The following is a 27942-nucleotide window of genomic DNA, read 5'->3' as shown; positions in this document are numbered from 1 at the left end:
CAATTCACAGCTGTCCCAACAACTTGATACAATATTCACAAACAGATGTTATTTTATTGTGTTTGTTTACAGATGCTTCACCACAAAGTACTGGGCAGACTAGAAAAGGAGTTCACAAAGGCTGCCAAACACAAGTTCAAAGCAAAAGAATGTAAAAAGGGCACAAGAACATCATGAATAAAGTGAGAAAAGAACACAGTAACAGCAAAGCAATGTATGGTAGACACAACACAACGAACTCTTCCAAGAAAAAAGGCCCTAACATTTTGAGACAGGTTCGACTGCTTCTTTAGGGTTGACCAGAACAATCTGCAGCAGCTTAAGTGTGGCAGTCCACTGGGTCAGCCACGTGATACAAGATGCGGGTGTACGTAGCCAGCAGCGTTCCCAGCGGATGGCAGAATGGACTGCCGTGCCTAAAAGTGATTGTGAATCTTTGCATTGTTCAACAGATGCCGACAGGACTTCATGGTAAAACAACAAAAGGGAACTGATACGCAAGCTCGGGACACTGAAGCACAATCAACTTAAGTATCAGTGCACTTCTTGTTGTGGACATATCTTGAATAGTGCAAAGATGCTAGACCATGCAAAACACCCAACTATCTCAGTTTGAAATGCTTAAAAGTGGCTGCTGCTGACTGTTCAACTCACCCTGAAGAAGAAACTGAACTGGTCTCGAAATAACAGGACCAGCATTTCTTGAGGAGCATGGCTAGAGTTATCCTCATCCTCAGTTTCCAAAGATGTTTACCTTTATAACACAACACAGAGTGTATACAATTCCGAGGCAACAACTAAGCAATATTTAACACAAGATGGGTGCAAGAAACACTTTAAGACACATCAATGCATATGCACATAGTCCTGAAAATAGTCTCACTCTTCTTGCTTAAAAAATATGGCTACAGACTGTGACTGCAGTGAATGGTGGAGAAAATTCAAACTCAAGATAGCTTACTACATCAGTGTAAAAAAAATTGAAATATTTTCCTTTTTGGCAACAAAAACTCAGCGCGTAGACTGCAGTGATGTGAACTCTGCTATACATGAGAACGCAAAGAGATAGAGGAGGATGCATACACAATTGGCAACGCCAAATGGTTCAGAAATTGCCCTGTCATATTAAAAGTAGGAGAGCCCCCACAGACAATTGCTGAATGGTCCAATAATTTAACAACGAGCAACAATTTAGAAGCACTTAAAAGAGAACGTAACTGTCTCACTGCCAACATGCAGTATAGAAAAGTGAATTTACGTCTGTCAGGGTGGAAGAAGGGATAATACTGTCAGCATGGACAAGATCAACCAACCAAAATGGGTGTTCTGCAAGCACTTGAAATGCCATGAGAATCAACAAGGCAAAGGAATAAAAGAATAAAGGGAGGGGTTAGTCCAAACATATGTGTAATGACCCTGCCTCTATAACGATTGCCGTGGACCTGCATCGCTCTGTAAGGTACACCAACTCCATACAAATTCTGACCTTAGTAAAAACTGATTCTATGATTTCTTCCTGACAATGATAATTTTTGTTCAGCAGCAAGATATGCATTCATTACTAAGAGTTAAAAATGGAACTTCTTTGGTTGATTAAAACTCATAAGGTTAAGATCGAAAAGAGACTCCATGATCTATTTTTTGCAGCGAATGGTAGTGCAGTCAAGCCTCAGGGATCCATGTGGGAAAAAAAAAGACGATGTCACTGCAGTCTGCTTGCGACAAAAATCAGTAGTGGCAATATCTGTATTTCAGTTTTTCGTTTTTTTAGTTTAGCCTTTTTTTTTTTCGGTGAAAGTATTCTCGTTGTCATAAGGATATGGCAATCTATAGATATAAGCCAACTTCTGTTTGTCCCCGGAGTCTCTTTAAAAAACAACTGTGCGTAGCTGTCCTGTCTGCGGGTGAAGCCTCCTGCATGCCAGCTGCAGCCTAGTGGAAAGGAGGCAAGCCGTTTTGTGGCAGTTGCTAGCAAGTAGAAAGGCAGAAACCGCGTCACGCCAGCTGCCGCCTACTATATTTTTAAAACCGTCATAAGAAACCTATGTGAAGGGTCCATACATATTGTGCTGATGCATCTATGCCGCATTTTGTTTGCCAAAATAAGTCAGAGGTAAATTTTTTTAATAACTTCTATAAACTTACGAACAAGGCGCAGACTCTGTTGAAAACCCTCATGAGACAGACAGAGTAGGTGACATGCATCGCACAACAAAAAGTGAACTTGAACAATAAAAGCTCATTGAAAAGAGGGCAAAAAATTAAAGACGATGAATTTTACAACACACAAACCATGGTATGTGGAGTTTAACGTCTTAAATTTCCACATAAGCTAAGATAAAACTACAGCTGTGAACTCCGGGTTAATTTCGACCACCTGGGGTACCTTAATATGCACCTTAATATGCACAGATGTCACGCACACATGCATGAATTCGCATTTCACCTCGATTGAAATTCCATAGTTGCAACTGTGAGCCTCCTTATCAGTTTTCCCTTCCAAACAAACAGGTAAAAAAGTAAAGCATCAGCACAAGGCTCATGAGATGGAAGCAGAAACCATTGTCCTAAGCCTTGCTTTGACTTATGAGAGAAACTTGGCTAAAGAAAGAAACCTTTATCGCTTGTGATAACTGCTCATGACAGCACCAATACATGTAACAGGAGCAAATTTCAACCCAGCAGTGATGCACAACAGGACAAATTACATCACATGCTAAACTGCTAAACACACTTGCTAAACACACACGCACAAAAAAAAGACGACTAAGAAACAATGACTGCTTTTTCAAAGGCTGATTTGATACACTGGAATGTATAAAAAGTGACTCAACCAAACATTAAAGCAACAGGCACGCCCTAACTTGGAAAGAGCTGCTCACATCCCTTTTTTTTTTCTTCACAGGTTTTAGTATACAGGGCATTCCAAGTAATGCAAGAAAGCAGTTTAGTATTAAAGATGTTCTCCGGCCAGGTGGAAAATAAGTATTTATTTGACTGTCAATAGAGTCACCTCTCTCTCTTTCTTTAGTATTAGTAAGACCTGGCATGTAATCAAAGAATAAAATTTACAGCAGTAGCTGGCCACCTAACGCAAGAGGAGTATGCTTTTTTTTATCCCAATTACCAAACGGATGAGTTAACTAATGAACTGCTAAAGATCCATTAAAAACCTTCCATGTAAAGAACTGATCAGCATCAGAAGAAAATCTGCGTGGTTCAACTTTGTAATAGCTTAACTACATACAATAGTAAAAGCAGTTCAGTGTGCTGGCAGCTGTTGATAACACAAGGCAAGCAATGGCGGCATGACCATGCGATCAAACATGGCAACGCCCATTGTGTCATTCTTACCATATGTACTGCTTCGTTTCTAATCTTCGGCTCAGGTTGCACAGAACACCTCATTCTGCGCAGTACTATCGCAGATATTCTTGCTGATAAAACGACAGCCTGCTGACCGGGCTTTCAAAAGGATGTGGAACAAGCTCATTATTCATAACAGCGATCCTGCACCCCAGTCGCATCTCTATCACTTTGTACCAGCGAGAAGGCCAATGAAAGTTCTATTCAGAAGTTCTAGTCAGAGAGAACCCGAAACGGCTATCAGAAAACATTTGAGCAGAAAACCTGCAAAGTTCGAAATGCATCAAGCACAAAAAACAGAGCAATCAACTTTTCTTTGTTAAAATGTGAATTTGTCATAAATTTACATTACTTCTGGATTCAAACTTTGGCAATTCCCAGCTTACACATGCAGTTCTCTGTACCATCCATGCCTGCGTTTTGTAAGAACACTGTTCACACCTTTGGAGAACTAACTGTACACCACAAACCTTAAGATGAAGTTAAAAGAAAGGAAAAGACAAGTGTTAACACGGATAAAAACAGAAAGAGCAATAAAAAAACAGAAGGCAACAAGCTAATAGACTAGGTAAAATGCAGTGGCACACAGCCCAACACTGCCACTTCTGTCCAGGGCGGCAACTACTCCATTTTTGTGCCACGACAACATTACTGCACCTGCGGGCCAAGACATCATCTTTACTGCTGCCACATGCAAAAAGTCCTACCTCAGGTATAAGTATTGAAAACATGCCCCAACCATGCTTCTACACAGCCCATGGGCCCAAAAAATGGTGCCTTCTGAGTGAGTAACGAATGTCTTAGCCAAAAATGGGGTAGCCGTCATTGAGGCACCTGACAGATGGTGAAGGTGATGACTTGATTGCTACCACCCTACCCCAACAGTGACAGGACCGCAACCACCACCTGAGGACACTTCTTAAAGTAGGTAGCCAAGAAAGCCTGTGACATCTGATCCGTGATCCATCCAAAAGCACTGGGCAACTTGTGAGCCTCACTATTTGAATATGACAGTGAGTGAAGTAAAACTACACAAAGAGCTAAACGCAAGCACACAGCTTCACACATTTAAGAGAGAGGTGGAATGAGGCAGCTTAAGTAACAAAAGCAAGCCAGCCACTGAATGCCAGGCACAAAAAGTGATGTTCTCATACCACAACTTTCACACGATACCTGTATATGTGTAATGACTCAGACAGACTGACTGATTGACTGACTGGCATGTTCATGAAAACAACCAGACCTTGAAAAGTAACATTTGGTGTGCGTTTCTTCATGACACAGGCACTCAATTAGGAAGAAGCGTTTCGGTGTTTCATCCTTAGGTGAGGCAAAAGAAAAAAAAAAGCCTAAAAATGCTTTCGTGAGCACTGTGACTTCATAGCAGAATGTAAGAAAAGGCTTGACACAGGGAACAACGATCAGGTACAGAACAAGATTACACTTCACAGGTGTACACCGGATCAGACCATCAATCAAGTGGGAAAAAAAAAAAAAAGCACTCTTGTGCTTGTGACTGCACACAGCTGTGCCATTTACTTTTAAGTTGCAGAACACTCAAAAGAAAAGATACTGGTGTGTATGAGAAAAGGTCAGACTGTTTACAACCCTATTCCTGGTTTAGATAAAAGTCCTCACAATTCATAAAACCTTTTCTGCACACCCCTCACTGGTTTCATCACTGCCTTTCTACACATAAGCCACAAGTGCCAAGGAAGCATAAAAATGTTTGGGCTGGCTAGCTCAGGGCGAACGACATCCACGCGAGTAAGCTCGATGATGCCTCTCTCATAGCTGCACACAATCACAACGATACGACCAGAAGATTCGTGACACTTAAATTCAAAGCAAGAGAGAAGAGCGGAAACAGGTTACAATCACAGGTGAATCTTGACTAACATGCTTAAGAAAGGCGGTAAAACGCCCAGAAAGTTCGCAGTATGAGCAAGCAAATCTGTCCCCTAGAGTTCTGACTGTTCCAGCGCCGGTAACGATAATTGCACGAAGGGCAAGATGATGCCCAGGAAAAAAAATGTTGTGGAACTAAGAGATGGCTGTGACTTATGGGTCTGTTAACAATTGTTCGTTCCTCTGCATAATTTGATAAAAGAACTTGTGACACAGGCTATGAAAATACTTGTGTGCTGCAGCATCATAACCAAAACAGTATGTGTGGGAAGAAAGCAAACGAGGCAGACAGGAAAAATACTTATAGTAAAATAAAAAGGTTGGGGAGACCCCTAGTCTTTTGCAAAAGCATTGCACAGGGATATAGCTGGAGACAATCAAAGAAAACAACCATGACAGAGAGACGGAATGCTTGCACGGAAGTCATGTCTGCAACATACAACCAAAAAGCTGCGTGACCAGAACATTTTGACTATAACACTGCTGCGGCTGTGGAGTCACAACTCAACGACCTTCAGGTTCGCCGTTGATGTCGAAGGTAACTCCGCATCCTGAGGAGTGAATTTGCCTATGGGCTTCACGGCCTCCTGCAGCAATGCAAAGAGTGGCAAAAAAATAAAAATGCTTTAGACAGGCACACTGAAGCCACTGAAATTGGGCACTAAATGAAATATCAAGCCTGTGATCAAGCTCAGGGAACACTAATACTGCTGTCACACGGGCACTTTCGATCGCGATCGGTCTCGAGCGCGGTTGAAGTTTGAAGCGCGATCGAGGTGGACAGCTGCTACACGTATCCACTCGATTCCGATCAACGTTAGATTGCTACATACGAGATGGCACTGCGCCTACTGTCGTCATCGCTATTGATTTCTAATAAATTAAAAATAACAATTGTTAAAAAAAATTTTATTGCGAAAATTTCAAACTATGAGCAGAAAAAGCAGCTTAATTACTTTCTGCTGCCACCAGCAGTGGACTCGATAGCGAACAGCAGCAAAACAACGCTCGGTGCACGCGTGAACGGTAGCGCCATCTAGTGACAAGGCGCCAAAGCACATCAACTCTGTGATGAAGTTTTCTTCCGTAATTACTGGTAGCTAGGGTCAGTGCAAACACACTGCATTTAGTTAGGCCTAAGAGCTTGAAAATCGGAAAATTATCTGAAAAACAGGGGCTAGTTATCGCTTAAATCTCTATGCGTGGGCGAGAGTGTGCGAAATAAAAGCGAACCGCTACCATTTGAGCGAGCTATCGCGTCGAAGAATCCAGTGGTGACATGTATTTATTCCGAAGCGGGCGAGCAGGGCGCCGCCATCTTGTTAACGCATCCCCTCGATCGTGCTCCATGTGCTCGAGCAGGATTGCGGTCGATCGCGATTGAACTCGCCGTGTAGCAACGCCGGATCTGCATCGAGTTCGATTTCGATCGACTCGATCGAAAGTGCCCGTGTGACAGCAGTATTAGACATGCTGCAATTAAACTGAAAGAAAGGATAAAAATGACCACAATGGAAAACCGTAATTCACACAAACTATTTCTTCCTTCGTTATCGTTGCGGGTGGTGACCACAATAAGGCAGTTAGAAAGAAAGCAGGAGGCTTTCAAAGAAAACTGCTTAACTGGACGAACTAGTACTCTTGAAAGAAGAGGCTTGGTAGTGGCGACAGCGGCACTTGGACCTGACACTCATTGAGATCAAAATGGCTGGCGCTCTTTTTCACACTCTACACTCTTTTTAACGACTAACAACTTTCCAGTTAAAGGGCCCCAGAAAGGGGTGTCTGAGGTCGGCAAAACATTACTTGCATTCTGTAGAGCGTAGGCCACTGAACGTTCCGGAGCGAACCATCTGTGGCCTATGGAACACAAGGTACATCAAAAATTTTTGCGGTAGGATGATGGATCGTTCAATGTCTATCAGTATTTTGACTTCTCTTTGCCTACATGGCCACCTTTTCGGGACCCTTTAACATTGCTACAGCCTCGAGAGCAGAATCAAACATTCCAGAAGCGACTGCACCTGAATGCTACAGTTTCATCTCGCGAGATGACATAGCCAACAAAAAGATAAAGCCACGTGCCAGCAGTGACAAAAAAAAAAAGCAAACAAAATCATGAGCGAAGAAAAAAAATTGCAAACAAAAACCACGACCAAACACTGTGGCCTTATCCCCCCTCCCAGGTCAGTATATACAGCCCCGCAATTCCTGTTAACACCAAGTGGCGAGCGTAACCATGCTTGCTCACCCTTCGTTGCTTGAGCTTAGTCATCTCTTCCTTGAGCTTGTTGAGGATGCACAGGTTGGGCTTGTTGGCACTGGCTTTGCTCTGCAACTCCGTAATGCGCTGCTCCTCCTCCTGCACGAATTTGTTGGCACCGGTTACATCAGCTACAATGCAAGTGTACCAAGGTACCGCTACCAAATGCATGACAAAGGCCACAATGGTTGAAAAAATAGTAGTTTATAAAGCTCTCTAGCAATCACACAGGTAGCTCTAAAACAAAATGCTTTCTCTTGGTATCTGTCCATCAGAAAAGACAGTGGCACTTTGCCAGCTAATGAAGCCCTCATGCAATTTTGCATTTGTATCAGCAAATAAAAAAGTAAAGGTAGCTTTCAGTTTTCCTTTCCACATAAAAACCAGACTAGAGAAAAAAGGCTTGAAATACTCAACACCAAATAATAAACTGCCGTTAAATGTCACATCTTGTTGCGTGTAAAAGCTGGATGGCAAACCTTGGAACCGCTGGCTTACCAAACCTCTGTGTGGTAGTGCTCAGCCACAAGTGTCAACACTCATTTTTCAGGGTGAAGTATGTGCATAAAGAAGTTGTATTAGCACTGGCTAAAAACTTGCTTGGCACATGAAGACAAGGTCTGAAGAAAGTTTGAACACAAAGTTTCAATGAGGTTTCAAAGCAAGCGGTGAATGCCAAGTGCTATATTCATGCTCAAAATGGACGAGAACTTCTTTTTTTGGCAAGGGCCGCTAGTGTCAACAGGTGTAAAAAAAAAAGAGCTCAGGTGTGGTGAATTAAGAACACTACCTGTTTTTAAATTGTGTTTATTAAGGTGTGCTTGCCATTTGTGGACATGTCGATTAGTGGGCTTTAGCATAGCGCAATCTGTGATCTGCTTTCACATGGGAACCCAGCTGTTCCTGTGTGGTGACAGGTATGTGCATACATCTGGGCCCTCGGGACACCCACGCATATGCGTGGATGGCTCCATGTGGAAGGAGGTCGCACTATGTTCTATTATGGTAAAACCTGGTTAATTCAGGCTTCAAGAGAGTAGAAAGAACATCCCAATTATCCGAATGTCAAATTATCGAATGGCAACCACAAACCTGCCAAAACCGTTCGTGTTCGAAAGACTATGAAGATATGCACAATGAACTACCAATGTGACTGAGGCGAGCACTCCATCGCACTCGTATTTGCTGTGTCGCTGAAAATGAACTCCAAAGCTGGCGATACCTTAGTGTTCACACCCGCTGACATTTGAAATCAGATGACAGGTGAAACGTCAGTTATTATATGCACCGCGTTGAGAAAGCTGGCACTGCGAAGCGTTTTGACGTGGGGGCACAGTCTTTGCTTCAAAGAGCACCATCACTTTCATGCACTCGCAATCTTGGCATAGGGGTACGCCTCTCCCATGCTTCTCTGCTGCTATCTTTTTTAAGTGTTTAGACGAAAGTATTTGGCTCCAAAAGAGTTTTACTCAAACCTGCACAAGTGCAACCCACGCCTCAATGTGGTGGCGCAAAAAGGCGTGCTCACACCTCCTCATGCCTTGAACTGGCCCATGCCGGCGACATACCTCTGTCCAGAGTAGCGCAATGTTGCAAGGTTGCTCTACTCAAGCACCCATCACAGAAATCATGGTCATCACATCCTCTGACTGGTGCAGTCAAACCTCGATATAACAAACACAGATATTACGAATTGTTGGCTAATCAAACTCCTCGAAAATATTTCTGACAAACGCATGCTATTTTTACTTTATATATCGAACTCCTTAGCACTAAACTGTGCCTGTTCGGATGCAGGCGGCAGGCTTCGCCACACAGCACAAGTGACTGGTGGTGATGCGGCAAGCGTTCGCGCCAAGGTTTGCACTTTTATCCCGCACTCGCCAAAGAGGCTTGTGGGTTGCAGTCTGGCAGTCAGGACGCGTTCATGCCTCTGGCACCTGTCTATAGCGCTTAGGAAGCAGCAGTGCAGGTGGTTGTAAGCTTGCACAGCGGTGATAGAAAGTTGTTTGCGAGTTGAAGAACTGCGGTTCTCCATGCTGTAACAATCTTGCGCTCATGTCTGCTGTCGCGGAGGTGGTGAAAACGGCGAAAGCTTTCGATCTGATGTATCGCTTTACACGCGTCACGGCTTTGATGCGGGGAAGTCGCCGTAGCCGGCGCTCAACCTACGCTTGCGATGCTATGCGGGAAAGTCAACCTAACTGGAGCTCGTTTTTTTTTTGCGGCCTTCAGAATATCCGTGAGCACCTTCGAAATGCCGCCAAAACATGGAAAAAAATCTCTCCGTTTCTCTAGTAAGGATCACCACATTTGCTGTCTCTTCAATGACTAAATTGCGCCACTGCTGCGCGCATTTCTGACGAAATTTTATATTACGAATTTTGGCGTTCAGCAAACGAACTTCTGACATCACAGACTTACATGGCCGTTTTGCCGGACACCGAAAGCAATCCAAATCATCCGAATTTCCAAATTAACGGTAGCAAAGGGTACTTAAAATTTGACACAAGATGGTTAACCACACCGCCGCACGCGTCATTTTAGTAAGAGAAGGTTAAAGGGAGACCGGCGACAACTCCATCCATTGATTTTTCTCAGTAAAAATTGATTCTTTGCCTCTTTCTGGCCATGTTGAAGTTTGTCCAGCAGTAAAAGAATCGTTTATCACTGAAATATTGGATTTAACCCTTTGAGGGTCGAATTATTTTGAAGAAAACTTTCCCAGGTGGTCAAATTACTTTATTGCTGATCTTGAATCTACAAAATGTATATAATCGAGAATAAATAGTAAAAAAAAATTAGGAACAGTACTTTGGTGACAGCATCACTCACAACTGGAAAATGTTCAATAGAATGGAATAGCAACGGTGATAAGCAAGCTAAGAGCAGCACCAATAAAGATAGAAATCAACTTTCGCCGCCTCTGCAAAACAGTGCCCACAAAGAGAAAACACGTTTCGCGCGACTCCGTTGCGATACAGCGTCAGAATCGAAACCGCGTAGGCGCGTTGCCACAGTGGGCGAGAATACCTCGCGAGCAACGGTGATAAGCAAGCTAAGAGCAGCGCCAACAAAGATAGAAATCAACTTCGGCAGCCCCTGCAAGACAGTGCTGACAAAAAGAAAACTCAAATTTCGCGCGACTCCGTTGCGATCACGCGGCGAAACCAAAACTACAAAAGGGGTGTTGCCGCAGTCTGTGCCGCCGCGCTAAAGCTAGACATAAGTTCTGCTTATCTCCGTAAGAAGGCAGCACAAAATTCAAACACTTCTTGTAAGTCCTAAGAGGTGGCAGCACCCCCCAGTGAGCACGCATTGTTCTTTTGGCGCAAAATTTAAAACGGAAGATCGAAACCGTACCTGTACGGCAAAGACCTTGCGGGACAGAAAACCGCCGCTGTACATATACGGCAAAAACCTTCAAAGGGTTAAAAAAAAATCGCAAGACGGGTACGGGTGTGCAACATGAATGTTTGAGTGTTAGCTGTGCTGTGACAGCAAGAAAAGAAGCCACGCAGCGGGCAAAGAGACGCTGGTATTTATTTATTCATTCTTTGCCCATAGCACCCGCAGGCATTACAGTGGGGGGGGAGGGGATATAATGTTACAAAGCAGACAAAAGACACGTGAGCTCATGCCACACGCTTATAAAATACTCACTGTGCACAAAACACTGAAAAGCAATGAACATCAAGAAAAGCAATACTCAGCTCTACATTGAAAAGAATACATCATTCGATACAACGCTGACAACATCGCGAGGCAACTGGTTCCACTCAATAATTGTTTTGGGGAAAAATGACCTCTTAAATAAGTTTGTATGGCAAGAAATTTCGCGAGCTTTTAAATGATGGTCCGTATGTTTCGACACATAGTAAGGGTGCTTAATATATTTATATCTTTCTATCTTTACCAATGAATGGTATACACTATGAAATAACTTTTAATCATAATTTTCATCGTCTAACGTCCAGCAGTTCCCGATCTAATTCTTGTTTTAATCTTGTAGCGCCGACCTTCCATTCGTAATTTCAAGTGACAAAGCATGCAGCCATGTTCTGTACAGTCGACGACCGATTTTTCGGACTCTCTAGGGACCGCGATAACGACCGAAAAATCGGGCAGTCCGGAAAATCAAATTTCACCGAAAAAATCGCGAACTTATTTCCACTATGCCGGAGAAAGCGGCCAATTGTATTGCACACATTCTAAAGCTCCTCATGACTAAATTTCGCCGCGCGAAATACCGTATAAACGCGTATAAGGGCCGCACTTTTTTTTTTCCAGATTCGAGGGCCAATTTTCGGGGTGCTGCCCATACACGCGATATGCGAAAAAAAAATTTTTTTTAAGTAAAAACACACCAACCAGGGAATGAGCGACATTTATTCTGCGTTCAATCGTCACTCGTGAAGTATTTAGACTCCTGAGCTGGTGCTGCGCTCTGGTGCACGCTCATGCCAAAAGAAGCCGCGCAGCATGTCCGCTGTCAACGCGTAGCCGTTGTTCCGAAATTCCATCACATAGAGGAGCAGCTCTTCTTCCAGTTCAGGAAACTTGCACGGCTTGACTCGGAAAGCGCGCTTTTTGCAGCTTGTGTTTCTCTTTTGGTTGCACCATCATCGGACGCACTTCTCGGCCACGTCGAATTTCCCGCCCGCCGCACGCTTACCGACCGCGTTCGAGAGCTAAAGCCTGTTTCACATGCCAGCGAAAATGCTAGCGAATCCTGTCGCCGCGGCGGAAAAACCTGTTTTGAGTCGTCGCTGCGACGAGCGGCGAGGTTTCAACAAGTTGGAAATTTTCGCTGCGACGCGCCGCTCAATTCTCAGTCGCTTGCATGTGAACCGGCCTTAACTCCCAGCCGTGTAGCTTAAGGTGCTTGCCCATCGCGCTAAAACTGTGAAGCTCGGCGGCAGCACGCGAAAGCCACTATCACGGCGAACGCGCTAACACGCATGCTAACACGCCACGAAAGGCTGGTGCTGGCGATACTGATGCCGATGTGAACAGCGGAAAATCGCTACAGCATGGCGCTACAGAGAAAAATGTTGATGATAATGATCACGGCGCCATCCATAGACTGCACTTGGAAGCTCCGGCGCGCGCGCATGGCCTCCGCGAACGGCGCAGCGCCGGAGCAGATCGCGGCCGCGATAAGATCCGGCGGCGCGCCCCAAGCGCGCTTCGATCGCGAAGGCCACAGCGTGCGCAGCCTCCGCGATCAAGCGCTCCGCGATCGTATTCGCGTTCCATGTTCGGGACTAACGACTCGGCACAGATGAGTTCCGTGAACTCAGACTACGGTTCAAGTTCGTGCGGCGGAAGACATTCAAGGACAGTACGAATTCGAAAACACGCGAGCGCGATGTGCCGACTCGCGCAGAATTTCAGCGTCGCAAGAGGCTCCCTTTAAGCTTGAGTTTCGTTTTGTTTGATCAAGTTTTCGATATCTCCTGCAGTCTGAATTAATGAGGTTCCACTGTACACATTATATGGCGGCTTGGGTACTGGCGGCGAGTGCGAACGAGGTCCGAAAAATCGAGTGGTCAGTTGCGGTGCGTCCGAAATTTCAAGCGCTCTTACACATTGGCTCTATGGGCCATGTCGCGGTGCCGCGAAAAAGTCCGAATAATCAAGCATGTCCGAAAAATCAGGCGTCCGAATTTTCGGTCGTCGACTGTATTTGCTCAAATTTTTGTTTACCTTGCAGAGTTGGTGGATCCCAAAGCGTGCAGGCATATTATAGGATTGATCTTACATTGGCCTTATAAAGCAGATGCCGACAGGCTAACGGAAAATTTTGTGAAAAAAAGCCCAATGCATGACCTGCCTTAGCTACGCTATACTCGACATGGTGATACCAATTTAACTCTGAGGTAAAATACACACCTACATACTTGTACTCAAATACATGGCCTAACAAAGAATTATATAAAGTGGAATTATAGAGTGAATTATAGTGTGGAAGAGAAGGATAGGTTGTCACCATTATGAAGTGAATGGCTCTACGGTGTAGCCATCAGAATCCAGGCGAAAACATCAGTGTAGACGCACGCATTTTACTTGCAATATCGGTCGGTGGTGGCGACACTTGTACTTTGTTTCTTGGATTTTTTTTTAGCTTTATAACCCTTTTAATGCCCGTTCAAGGAAAGGAGGAGTGAGAAGAACAGAAAAAAAGAACTTGCCTTCTTCTCCTTGAGTGTCTTGCATGAGCCCTTGCCGTAAAGCCTGAGTAAGGAGCCCCATGAAGTGATCTGAGGATGCAGTCCCTGCAAAACCAAACAAAAAAGAAAAGGAACGCTCAACACCTGCCTGCTCACCTCGATTACCAAATGACATCATTTGTGAAGAACCTGTACAGCACGCAAGGGTGCAACTTTGCCATACCTATTCCGCACGACTGCTGTGCAAAGGAGGAGCTTAGCTATCTTGCACTTAATAAACATTCACCCCAACTTAAAGGGACACTGAGGAGAAATTGAAGTTGACTTGCATCGACAGAATACCAGCTCCTGATTACAAAAACGCCATTCATACTGACAACAAAGCTCCTGTAACATAGAAAAGAGCAAGAACCAAAATACAGGTATCGCTGCCACAGGCCAAACTCGCAAGTACAAGCTTCATGGCGTCATAGCACAAGACAGTGTTGCTAGAACCAATAGTTCTAGCAACACTAGGACACGAGAAGCTGCGAATCACTGAGGCGCAGCAAATGCATGCGCAAATCTCCTTGACGTCGCCAGATGGCGCCACGTACCCGATAGCTATGCGCGCTCCTGCAGCGCCGGGACCAAACAGCGCTTGCTCTCAGCGGTATGGGGGCTCCCGGTATTCCGCTAACGGTAACAAGGTACACGTACGGTATGCTAAAGGCGTCTATTTGCGAGAACTTCGTTGACGACTTCGAGAACGGGATCCATTGTAACGCTGGCAAAACGTCGGTGCAAATGTAAACGAAGCGACGGCCGCAATAGCCGATAGATGCCTTCAACGTGCGGCCGGCGGTAGCTTTCTTTTCGGCTGCTGCTGGGCCGCACTGCTGGCCGCCAGAAATCACGGAGTCTGCGTTACGTCATGTGAATGTCATGTTTCACGTCACTTAGTTCTGTGTCGTCATAGCAGAATCCCAAGTTTGAATCAGAGCGGCGGGAAAAACTATTTCAACTTCGAATCCAAATTTCTTAGAAATAAATGCATCTTTCGCTGCCGGCCAAGTGGCAACAAAGCCATGAAATGCCGAACTATCGGATTTTGCTATAAAAAAAATATTAATAGTGCTCTCCTCAGTGTCCCTTTAACTGCAAACATGATGCACCCTTTCCATGTCAGCTAGGCTCCAGAAGCGAGCAGGTGGTGCAACATGGATGTGTACGGCAAAACCACAATAGACCTTTTCACAAATTCTGCAGCGCCACCAAGCGGCCGCGCAAAGCACTCTGGGAAAACGGAGCGCCGCGGCGCCGCGGGCGCCGCGCTCGCGTCTTTTCGTCCATCTCTGCGACTGTGCCTGATACCGGAAAGCCTTTCTCTGCCATCTCGTCGCCATCGCTGTTTCTTATACCTGTGCTACACGGGAACGTTCGAATGACATCTGAGCAGAATTACATTCGAGAATTGGAATGACATTCGGACTCGACGGACGCACGCGGTGCTACTCGACACTTTCCAAACGCATTCAAAGCCTCAGCTCATTTTCAGTGTACAACGACGACGACGGTCACACTAGTCCGACATCGACACTGTATATATCACGCTCAACAGCAGCATGTTATTATAGTGAAATATCTAGTTTACTATGATATGATTGCAGTGGGACAAGTTTTTCAGGCCAACGACACCGACGAATCCGATCGGCGGACGGTCAGCCTTGTCGGCGGATGAGCGAAAGCACAGTGATGAGGCGGCGATGTGATTATGTTCGCGCTTCTAAATGAGCGAAATGAACGGCTATATTTCACATATCCACACCTGAACACTCCCCAGCGATAAGCGCTTGCCAAATTAATTTCCGTTGATGACGACTCCCTTCCCTTCCGCGACGACTAGGCCTAGCGAGTCCGCAGGGTTGGATCTGTGATTGCGGCGGTTGTTAAGAGCAAATCATAAGCTTTAGCGAATGAAAATGGTCACCAAGTGTCGTTTTGGCAACAGTGACCTGAAATCAACTATTGCTTACATCGCAGGGCACGCATATGATGAACGGGAAACGCCGATGTGGCCCAAACTGCCGAGCCGTGCTTTACGGCAAGCAGCAGTCGTTGCTGTCGCTAGCTTGTGGATAACAAGTTAGGCCGTTTCAGTTAAAGCGAACGGTCGCCAAACATACTTCTGGATAAAGTAGTTTAAAATAAAGTACTGGTCACGTCGGAGGAAGCCGGGGCAAGAAGCGAGAAGCGCCGGTTTTGCGCGATGTCAACAGCCCGCTGTCAAGTGTTCCTCAGGCGTGCGATCGCATCATCGCTTCCCACACATTATTGCACTGCGTAAACAAGCACGGCTACTGTCGGTAAAAAAGAAAACAGGTTGTTTAAATGAACTAAAGCGCCGGTTGCGTTTTATGTCATTAAAACGAGCACTAGCTGTTCGTACGCAGCGATGTAAACAACAGTATGAGTGCACTCGTGCTCATCGGCGCACTCCTGAGAAATTTCATGCTGACGTGGTAGATGTTCATTGCTGTAATATTATCTTCAAGCACTCCCTTAGACAGACTAACAGATAACCACCACAGCAGTGCGCTGCAACATTTTGCTAAGAGGCAACCAACAACGCGCACGAGAAGACGCACAACGCCTGAACACAGCAACACGCTTGACAGCAGCCGACGCGGGAGGCGATCGCTCCTTTCTCCCATCATGCTTTGCGCGGATCCGCTAGGGGATGGCGCGGCGCTGCAATTTGTGGAAAGGTCTATTGTTTAGCTGAGGCGGAAGTGCCTATTGATAACCATTTTTACTCCTACCAGTGAATCAGCAGCCTTGGATATCGTATGAAAAGGGACACTGCTCCACCTAAAATCTCCAACTAATCATACCGACATCTCTCTCTTTCATACAAGCATGCTGACAGCAGCCTGCATATTTATACTCTAGCATGCTTAAAGAAACTTCGAATAGTGTGCGAGTTTAATATTTAATTTTTTTTGTATGAACGTATTGATTACCCGAAATTCTCCACATTTCAAATAATGCATTTCAGACAGAGAATTTTAAGAATTTTTACCATCCCTAAATTCCTATAAACCGCGATTGCTTCATCGAGGTTCTACTGTAAAAATAAGGTTGGACATGTAAAGCAGTCGCCAATGCCTTGAATCTACAGCAGAATCTAGATGATACAATACCGGTTGACACAAATTCGTAAAATGCCCTGGCCAGAATGCATTATGATGCTACCAACAGCCCTGCCCCACTGCGGATGATATGAACGCACGTGCCACAACCACAACCACCCTCGAACACCAAGTACATCACCGATGCAGGGATCACCAGTGGCGCGGTGCACACCGTGAGTAGTGAACGGCAGCGCGTGGTCCGTACATTGCCAACTTCACGAGTCAGCAGTGGTGTGAGGCCATAAGTAAAGTCCATCAGCCGAAACATACAGTAGACTCCTGTTAAGACGAACTCGCTTAAGATGAACCCTTGGTTAAGATGAACAGTGGTGGTCATTTGTTTGGTTTCCCATAGAGTCAATGCAAAAAAATCTGCTTAAGATGTACACTGCACACGTGCTAATTGGTTAAGATGAACTTTCACGACCAGCCGTGCCCAAGCCATGCAGCTTTACTCGACCATTCAAGCAGTATTTCAGCGGAAGGAAAAAAAAAAAGCTAAAAAATTGAAAGCTTCTTTGCACCGCCGACGATCCATGCGACGCGGGGCGGCACAGAGACCTAACCACGTCTCTGTTGAAAGGGCGATTCTGTGAAAGCAGAACTGTCGCTGCTCCTCCCCTGTGAGGGCACTGAAGGATATCTTGGAAGGTTAAGTGATATGCCTACGCTTGTAGCAAGCAGATGATTTTCTCGACAGACACAAAAAAAAATAACAGACTGAGCAACACTCAACAGTGCCTGATGCACTGCACTAGTAGTGCAATAAATGCTTATGTTGCAATTATTTTTTTCCTAAAAGACTATTTCATGGCTTTGTTCACATACACGAAGTATTTGGACACACACTGCATGCTCGAACATCATTTTAAAAAGCACTCCTAATTAGATGAACTTCTGATAAGATGAACAGTTTTCATGGTCCCTTGGAGTTCGTCTTAAAGGGAGTCTACTGTATTTTCATAAAGCCTGCATAAGAATTTTGCTTGTTTTGGATGATATAAAATTCAGATGATACGAATGTTTTTTCTGACCCTGTGAGATCTGCATGATAGAGAAATTCTACTGTATACGACAGTCTTCCATATTGTGCCAAGGAAACCAATGAAATTCACAGTGAATAATCAACACTTGATAACAAGTGCTGCTTTGCAATGCAAGAAACTACAGGACTCTCACGGACAGGATGCCCCTTTGCTCAAGCGCATTGTGAACTCAACTCACCTGAAGAATAGCTTGCGATGCCTTCTGCTTACCGTCCTTTTTGTTTCTGCATATTACCTAAGAGAGAGAACAAGACGACTGCAGAGAAGCTTTCAAGCCAAGTCAAGACAAGACAATCATGCAGACATTTGAATATATAACAGCATGCAGTTAAGGGGGGACACTGGTCTTGAAAAAATTTTTTTTATTAATTTAGTCACAGTTATGAAATTTTCAGGGAATATGTATTTTTGTGTGCTGATTCTAAATATATCGTTTAATTTCATGTAAAACAATTCATTGAGCACTTATGCACCTTTTATGCTAGTATTTTGCGGAGAGTTTTGAAGAAAATTTGCTGCGGGAAACTCGCTGAAATGCATGCCATTGGGTTCCCTTGACACCAAGGAATACAATAAGGGTAAAATTATTATCCTGGTTCTCATAGAACATGAGTAATAGGGTACTGAAGCTGCCACTTCAGAAACAGGAATACACACTTTCCTTCTCATTGCTGAAGCGACAACTTCAAAACTCTATAACTGAAGTTCTATAACTGAAGTTCTATGATAGGCAGGAAGACAATTTAACCCTTATTGCATTCCTTGGTGTCAAGAGAACCCAATGGCATACATTTCAGCGAGTTTCCCGCAGCAAATTTTCTTCAAAACTCTCCGCAAAATACTGGCATAAAACGTGCATAAGTGTTCAAAGAATTGTTTTACATGAAATTAAATGACATATTTAGAATCAGCACACAAAAATACATATTCCCTGAAGATTTCATAACTGTGAAATCATTGATAAAAATTTTTTTTTCAAGACCAGCGCCCCCCCTTAACAAGCCGCTCTCCTTACACTGGCTGTGTGCTTGCCCACTGACATGATGAACTCGTTGCGATGATGTTTCATGTTTTTCATCTCTTGCTTAATCTCTGTGTCCCCCATGCCATAGTTCCTGCGCAGTGAGGAAGTTGATGAGCACAGGAAAATGGGTGAAGTGGCCTTCAAACAATTGAAGAGAAAAACTTTAGTGAGATGCGTACAAACTATATGCCCGCCTGTGATATGCATGGTTTAGAACTCATATCCACAGCCGAAAAAAAAAAAGGCGTGAGGCAATGACATGCGGTGTGCACACAAGCACCTACACAACAAGGCAACACGTTTTAGCTATTGCCAAAATTTGCAGAAAAAAAAAAACAATCGTAAATTCAGTTTCATTACTAACTCTGCACAAAAAGAACAGGCTAGAATATTCAGTGACTCTATTTAAATACAGACAGCAGCATGCAGAAAAGTTCTCCACATCGAGACAAGCGAATGGTTTAACAAAGCTTTTGAAGTTATGCACTTTAATTACAGTAGAACCCTGCTGTTGTTTTTCATGGGACCAGACAAAAACAAGCATCAGCCGGGAAACTTAGTATCCAAACACAGTGTGTGAAAATACAGTAGAACCCCGCTGTTACGTTCCTCACTGCTGCGTTTTCCCGGCTGTTACGTCGTTTTCTTCGGGTCCCGGCATAGCTTCCATAGGATCCAATGTATTGGGAACCCCGCAGTTACGTTCCTCACTGCTGCGTTTTCCCGGCTGTTACGTCGTTTTCTTCGGGTCCCGGAATAGCTTCCATAGGATCCAATGTATTGGGAACCCCGCTGTTACGTCGTAGCCGAGGAAACGATCCCGCATGATACGTCGCAACCGGGCTCCCCGAACCCGCCCGGGCAATGCGCGCCAACTGCCATTTTGATTTTTGACGAGTCTTGGCCAGGCTTGGCTACGGAACTGGCTGCAAGAAGCCGCACGTGAGTTGGAGAGGCCGCCACTAGATGGCTATCTGCCTCGCGAACGCCGAATTCTGCGATCTTTATCGTGGGAGGTGGTGACGAGGAGGCGCACGGCTCCGGCCGCTGATCTGTTTTTCTCAGCCAGCGTCCGCTTCAGCGGACGCAGTTGTTGCGACGCACGTCTTTTCTTTTCTTTCACTCTTTATTTTTATCTTTCAACTCTCCAACTCGCAAGTGGCAGCGGTGGTGGCTCGGCTGGAGCCAGTAGGCAGGCCCGTGCAATTTCCTTTTCATCCTTCTCTCAGTCGCAACATCTTTATCGTGCTTTGATGGCGTGATAGCGTCGCGTAAGCGGAAGGCGCTTCCCCTTGAGGAAAAGCTGGACGTACTAAACGCAGTCGACAGGCAGCCAGGGCGGCCTACGCAGAGCAGCGCGGAGAAACGCGTTGTTCTTTCCAGCGAGCGAAAGAAACTGCAATCCACCATTCTCGATTTTTTAAAGTCCTAGGGTCACTTTGCGGAAATAAATTGTTTCAAGTCAAAGCTGCACTGTTTTCATTAATTTTCGGTGCTTTCCTCACTGTTGCGTTTTCCCGGCTGTTACGTTTTTTTTTCCCGGTCCGGTGAAAAACGTATGAACGAGGTTCTACTGTACTTTGTTGCCATTTGCACGTTTCTAGTTTTCATTTCTCGTAAGCGCAACGTGCTTCTCCGGAATTCACAAGGTTTCATGACTTTCACCATTGTTCCGCCATTACAAGACGCCTAAAGCGCCCTACGCCATAAGTACAATTCCGTGGCTTTTGAGGTGGCTACTTTAATCAATCCAAGCCTATTGGGTTCTAGAAACAGCACCTTTTAAGCTGCGCAGAACAAGATAAACAGGAAGGCAAAAAACTAGTGCCTCGAAGCCAACAGGAGTAACCGTATCTTGTACAGCACTGCCCGCACAGCGTCTACTGCGGCATAGTTTCGTTTTTGTTGTTTAGGCTCGTGCAGCAGTGGAAACGGAACTGCACCAACAGCCGCAACAAAATTCAAGCCACCAGTAAGCATGTGTGGTATCAGCACGGGTGCAGCGTGTTGGAGTCACCGAACACTGTGGCAGTCAGGCGCCAATGAGTGTAGAGTCCCGCTTCAGACGACGCACCGTCGCCATTACGTGCATGCTAAACGTAGGTGGTCAAAATGTCAGCCGGGGGAAAACCACCATCACTAGGTGAATTTCACAACATATCACTTGGTAGCACTGCCAAAATTGCAATGTAAATGCAAAGTATGTTTTGTGTGAGTTTTCATGGGTGCTTGAACGGAACTGGCACATGAAAACACAGCAGCTTGGAAAACACTGCACCAGGGAACATTACAGTGGGGTTGCTCAGTAACAAGAAAAAATTGTATTGCTGCAAATTGGTTCCCAACAGAAAACAAGAAAAAAAAAAGGAAACGAAGAAAGAAAGAAGCAAAGTGCAGCTGCAACACTTACGGCACCCTGGCTGTAAAAGAATTTAAACTGTGGTCACTCAATACTCAATATCACCAATCATGCAAGTCACACTATATCTGATGCCACAAGTGAAACCGCATCAAAGAAATCAAGTCTGGCTACCTTTTCAGGCATTCCAGGAGTATCTGGTATGGAGAGAGCTGCCCAGTCTTTGCACACAGGTCATTCACACGCGGATCTTCCACTTTGATCTCATCAAAAAACTGCAAGAAAAAGAGCAGAACTCAATCCACAATTTCGCCCCACAGACAACTATGGCAGTAATGTGCATGAAGCCGTGCTATGAGACTGACACCGCGCCACACTCGGATACACATGAATGGCATTAATCTTGGTAATCTGACAAATCCCTGGCCACTTAGCGACTGCAAAAACTGTGCACTCTTGAGCAGATGGCCCCTTTACAATTTTTTACAGTTCTATCTCTACAAATTCAGATCTGAAGGAGACTGAAAAATTGTTTAAATTAATTGAAATTCAAATTACTGCGAAGCATTTCAATTGTAAAATAGTTTGATGTAGCTTATCCCAAATTCTGACAAATAAAATTCAATCAGAAACGAAAGCAACAGCAGCGCCATTAAAAAGATCAGCTATTCAGGCAACCCTAAGCAGAGAGCAGGAAGAAATGAACCAGAGAGTAGGGAGTATCAGAGATGTAACAACAGCGCAAAAGAAACACGACGGACAGAAAGGAAACGACGCAGACTTTCAGCTTTGCTTAATGAGTGTCAGAGAGTAGGGAGAAATGAAGAAATCGTCTACACTGAGCTGTTGTTGCTCACCGTCGCCTACGGATTCCTGTCGCTGCTCTACTGCCGGGCGCTCACTGAGTCTCAGAAGAGGTACGATTCCTCCTCGTTCACACGGCGAGGCCGCGGTTTGCTCGTGCAGGCTCGTTGACCGCGAGCCCCGGCCCACCGACACCGCGTACAGGAGACGTAGGTCAGGACGTCGTGAGCCAAGGCTCGTTCATTCACGCCGCGAGTCGCGTGCACCGCGCACAAACTGCACAGCTCCACAGAGCTCACAAGTCACGGGGGATGAAACGGTGTGTAATAATATACTCTGGTTTGTTAAACTCCCTTCGCTGCTGCCGGTCACTCTTGCTTCTTCGCATTCCCTTTCCGCTTCGGAGCATGTCTGTTTCAGAAAGATTGCACTGTTGTCACTGGCAGCATTTGTTTTCCATTGTGCAGCTTCGACTCGCAGAAATATGACCCCTGACAGACAGCAGCTGGGAATGTAGAGCTTAGAAAAAGGATAGCTGGAACTCGAAGACAGGCTGGAACAATATTCGTTTACTGTTCTAGCCTTCCATGCTCGTCTTGTCCTCGTTTGCCCACGAGAACATTCTACTATGGTAGGAAGAGACATGTTCTGAATGCGCACTCGGCGATTTCAGAGGCTGCAAACGAGCCAAACGCCAGCTAAAGGTGGTTTTCCGCATTATGGCAGTGTTCTGTGGGAAATGATATGCCAGAACAAAAGCTGTCGTTTCCACCAACTCTGACCGTGAGAGCTGGAGAGCGGCACCGCAGAAGGCTACTGCAAGACTACAACCACTCCCACCCTGCTTCACGGGTGCAAGGGTGCGAGCACTTGCCAACTGCCTGGCTACCAAGCCTCCGCACTCCCGCTATATTATCCGTGATGCTGTTGGCAAGTGCGAGATAAAGGTGCGAACCATGGTGCAAATGCTTGCCGCACAGCCGCCAGTCCCTTGTGTGTGTAGTGCAGTGAAGCCTGCCACTTGCCATCTGCTTGGGCACCGTTCTGCGCTGGGGAGTTCCGATATATCTGTTTTAGGCCAACCATGGTTGGTTCATGAAGTACCAACTGCATGCGCTTGTCAAAAATGTTTAGAAAGCGCTCGATATGGCCAGAAATTCATAATATCCGTGTTCAATCTAATGAGGTTCGACTTCCTCCGTACTTGCTTCACAACCAAAAATTCGACATTCACACAGCTCTAAATATAAACTAATGCAGTATGGCCTGCCATACTTACAGCAACGTCCTGAAAAAAATCTTCGCTCTTCTCACTCTTCAGATTTGTGTCCTTCATTTGTGGGATGAGGATTTCCAGAGTTGCCTTGGCTACAGAGAGAGGAAGAGGCAGACAAGTCGGCGAAAAAAATTCTTGCAAAGGTCGTTTATGAAAGAAAAACAAATTTGTATGGCCAAACAATTCTAATATACTGCATACTTCTGAGACATGAGTCCTTGGCTTATGGTCTCATCCTACTTGATCCACATCAAAAATTTCCAACCTAAAAGCAAACTAATAAATTTTTTGTTGAAGGCTGCATAAAAACAGCACTCCTTCAGCAAACTCGAAACTAGTGCAAATAAGCATGGGTCGTGCCTTAGGCTTAAAAGCAAAGGTGGTAATTCGTGAAGGACATGCCTGTTTTTATTATAAAGCATGTGATTTTGGATACAAATTTCTGAATTTGTGGTTTGCAGAATATTTAATATTGATCAGACATCATCACAAATTATGAATTTCACTGTGCTTGTCCCACAAGAAAATTGGCTTGTAATGCTCCTCGGCTTGTGATTTGTAGCATATACTAGCAATACATTAGCGACAATTTATGGAAAGATTTCTTTTCCAGCACTACACCAGTAATTAGGCAATTACTTCTGGTTATCTTTAAGCCTAATTAACATACCTAAATATAACTAAGTGAAAAAGCAGATTAACAGTAACAAGTTTAGCTGATCTTGCTCAAAAAATGGCAAGAACAGCGCTAAGATGACATTCCAACCTTTTATGACGAAAAATAGTAAAGAAAGTAAGAGAAAAGAGCAAGCTTGTGAAGAAGAAAACAAAAAAAAGGCCACTACTTGCCTGCCTCAGACTTCGCCTGCTTCTTGCTGCTTCCAAAGCCAGTGCCATATTCGATTCCACTGATGACCACAGTAGCTCCGTACGGCATGCTTGAACTCTCTGAAAGGTGCAACGCGTACACATTCCTGACCACTGCTACACAGGGTTTACATAAGTGGTGTGCACTGCGATTCGTGCTTACACAATAGGCAGCCTAGTTCGCCGCGTATAAGTGAACAGCTTGTCCTAGAAGGCTTACATAAACAAGGCAGGGAAAGTGACGTGCACTAAACCTTTCATCCAACACTACCACAAGTGTAGGAGGAACCTAACTTCCCGTGCTAATGACAGATATCTTTAAAGGGTACATGACAGTTGTAATAATAAGGAAGAATTTTGCACTAAGAACGCTCTTTCTCAAGTGATAGCTTCAGGTGTAAAGCATCATTTTAGATAGCAAATCCTGCACTGATGCAGATTATGCATGACATATCCATGGCCTGCTTTCCTGGCTACTCGTGGAGATATGGAATCCGACTAGAAGCGATTGTTGCCCACATTGTCACCAATATAGTCATTTATTAAGAGAGACTAGAACATGCCAAGGATTATGAGGCTCAAGTAGTTGGGAGGAACATACCAAGTTCTTTGAAAGTGTACTGGGGTTGAGTCCTCATGGCATGTTGCACATACTCGTGCAGAATGCACACGTTTGACTTTCCGCTTGGATTCATGATGAACTCTGAAAGAATTTGAAAGAGATGGAGATGAGTTCTACATTCTACAAGCATGGGGAAAGCAGCAAGAAACATCGATGTGTACACACACACACACACACACACACACACACACACACACACACACACACACACACACACACACACACAAAAAAAAAACTGGAAAAGAAAAGGTGAAAAAAAAGAAAGGGGGGGACCAGAAATATTGTCTATGGCTTGGTCTCCCAAGCTCTTGGTCTTACAGAAGGCCACTGACTTAAAAAAAAACGGGTCTTTCTGCTTTCACCCAGCGAAAAAAAAACTCCAAAAGTTGGGGGGCACGCAACAAATAATAGAGTAAAATATGAACAAATAAGTGACTGCATCATTTGCAGATCTTCCCTTAGCCTGTCAGTTTACACAAATTGCTGCAAGAAATTACAGAAAAACACTCCGGTATAAACCAAATACAGCAAATGAAAATGGCCTAGCCATATAAAATTTGGAAACACTTTACCTAGCTCTCATGTTTTGCATGACTGAACGTTTCACTCTATCCAAACAAATACCAATGATAAATGCCTGCTTCTTGCACATAGACTCCAAAGACCTTTTTTAGAGAAGTAAAACCGCCATATATATACTTCTTGCACTCCTTGAATTTCATGTTTCCTTTATCATACAGATACACATGTAAAGCCTCTCATATTAAATTCATTAAGCAAACAAATAAAAACAATAAGGAACTCCAAAGTTCTGCCTCATCACTTCCTTAAATCTGCAACAACTTTGTGATCATGCTGATTTACCCACGTAACCAAAATGATTTTAATTGCCATTTTTACCCTTCACAGGGGACTGAAGCCTTTTTGAAACACCATAGCCATAAGCAAGCGAAATGCTCTTCCTTTTCAAAACAAGTTTAACCCAAATCTACATAGCAAGTTTAACACAAGACATCTACAGACAACAAAGAAGCGTCACATGCTTATAAAGTAAAGACGTACCTCTCTTGGTGTGACCACTAGTGATCTGGCTAGTGTCCGATGTTGGTGGCAGTGAACACATGATCAGCTTTGTACCTTCCGGCTAGGTGCAGATTGAGCGAAAATAAACCGGGAGAAAAAAAAAAAACAGTGGTATCAGAGCCAACTTGCACCATGATGTTATAAGAGAAATCAGGAGGACACTTAAGCTTTGCTTTTAAGGGTATGACACGACAGTGTTAAAGGCTCCCTTCAGCAGTTTCCAATCACACATAGCCACTGTTCTTTGTTCACATTCACACATTTCTCACAATTATTGCTACACAGTTTCCGTATTCTTGTCCTTCAACTCTTCCACACTGCTGTTTACACACACATTTCAAATTAGTATCTTACTAATTAGCATGTATTTTAGTTCACTCCACAAATTACCGCATTACTAAGCTTCACATAAAGCCAACACCGTGCACATATCATCCCCCTTGTACCACAGGCAAGTTAACGTACCTAAGTGGCCTAGTCGGTAGCATGCCTGGCTGACAACCCAATGATCATAGGTTCGTAACCCAAGTAAAATTTAAGTAAATTTTCCTTTACGTACAATAAAATACTTTATAAAGCTAAGTTGTTTGAGACATGCGCTGACCTACAATTCTCATTACAAGTCCTCTTTTCAATTACTTTCATTCCACAGATCCGTGCATGACGTGGGTTTCTGAACACAATAACGCTGCCAGGACGACACTCGGTTTTTCACAGAACAACAGCCTCAACACTGTCGCGTTAATAGTCTGTGCAACACCATGTAAATAAAAGTGTGACCTAGATTGGACACAATGAACCTCCAGTAACAGCAGCAGGATCTAGCCCAAAATAAAAACCTAGTGGCATCAACAAAATGAATGAAATAAAAGCCAGGTCTGTGGATTGGAAATGCAAATAGCCGGCTCAGAAGATTCCCCCAATTCTTGTTCCTTAGCACTAAGTTTTAACACTTCCCATTTTGCCTTTCTTTCTCTCTCATCTGTCTTCACAAAGCTCCAGCTCTCCCTTTAAAATAAATTTCTTAATTCATGTTCCACTTAAATATTATCGGTGAGATACGAGAGAGGCCTTTGTTCCGCAGTGGGTGCAGTCAGGCTGCTGACGACGATGACGATTTATTATAATACATGTAACTCCTCCCAACGAATCACATGTGAACTGCATGAAGGCTGACTTTCTCTTCCTTCCTCAGTCATAATGAACAAACAGTACGAGTTTCCCAAGCAACTGTGCACAAGTAGAAATCAACATGAGCAAATGTACACATATGCACCAAGAGAAACCAAATGCTTGCCTGTCCATTCCACCTACAAACAACCTGCCATTCTCATAGTAACCTTGCGCAATAAAACAAAATAAAACAAAAAAGTGATATCCAACATCAATGTATCGAATGCATAGCATTATAACTCTGACCATGACTTTTCTTGTCATATTATGTCAGCCAACGATACAAGCCACACTTCATCACTCACAAGCATTGGACGCTGCATCTGTTTCAGTTTCTTCTTGTGCTTACGACGGCCCGCCCAGGTTCTGACGAAAGAAAAGATGAGGAATAAGGAATGTGAGGGTAGTAATGAGGGAGCAATTATGGTCATAAACCACCACAGCGTGGCCACGTGGTTACAAGTTCCCTGCCACTTCACCATGGAGTTATCCCCTAAAGATAGTGGACTCGTCTGACTGTCTTCTGACCATGTTGGCTAGATTAGCTGGTACATACAGCCCTACCCTGTGGCTGTCATCAGTTCAACCCCAAGGCCAGGACGTACAGCCCCCATCAAAAGTATACAGCCCGAAGGGTTTGCTTCTAAGTTTTTTAACGGGCCTCCTTGGCATATCTAGCAGTCCAAAGCTTGGGAGGATTGAGAACGCAATGCCATTCCTCTTTCGAGAGGTTACGGTTGCTGAGGATGCATAACGAGACACACAGAAGGCCTCACAAGCAAACCCCTTAGTCCATATACTTTTG

General features: G+C 44.5%; 1 protein-coding gene across 2 annotated transcripts in view; it reads right to left on the bottom strand.

Annotated features, from left to right (window-relative positions):
• Positions 1 to 34: 34 nt before the first annotated feature.
• The window catches only part of pasha (microprocessor complex subunit partner of drosha), a 36506-nt gene continuing 8598 nt past the window's right edge, over positions 35 to 27942 (bottom strand). The window contains exons 6-16 of one of the 2 annotated variants that reach the window (XM_089573865.1): positions 27443 to 27503; positions 25944 to 26025; positions 24861 to 24962; positions 24242 to 24340; positions 23396 to 23484; positions 21487 to 21587; positions 18945 to 19044; positions 18108 to 18164; positions 13732 to 13815; positions 7526 to 7636; positions 35 to 5861 (exon numbers count right to left, since the gene is read on the bottom strand). In XM_089573865.1, the coding sequence (XP_089429991.1) occupies positions 5772 to 5861; positions 7526 to 7636; positions 13732 to 13815; positions 18108 to 18164; positions 18945 to 19044; positions 21487 to 21587; positions 23396 to 23484; positions 24242 to 24340; positions 24861 to 24962; positions 25944 to 26025; positions 27443 to 27503 (976 nt within the window). In that variant the 3' untranslated portion in view covers positions 35 to 5771. The remainder of the gene's footprint in view (positions 5862 to 7525; positions 7637 to 13731; positions 13816 to 18107; positions 18165 to 18944; positions 19045 to 21486; positions 21588 to 23395; positions 23485 to 24241; positions 24341 to 24860; positions 24963 to 25943; positions 26026 to 27442; positions 27504 to 27942) is intronic. The other variant, XM_089573866.1, reaches the window with a different exon arrangement.

This window comes from Amblyomma mixtum, chromosome 2 (genome assembly GCF_055824585.1).
Source record: "Amblyomma mixtum isolate Tamu chromosome 2, ASM5582458v1, whole genome shotgun sequence".
Classification (NCBI taxonomy): Eukaryota; Metazoa; Arthropoda; class Arachnida; order Ixodida; family Ixodidae; genus Amblyomma; species Amblyomma mixtum.
Note: the sequence above shows the minus strand (reverse complement) of the source record. Positions and strands in the feature narration are given on the sequence as shown.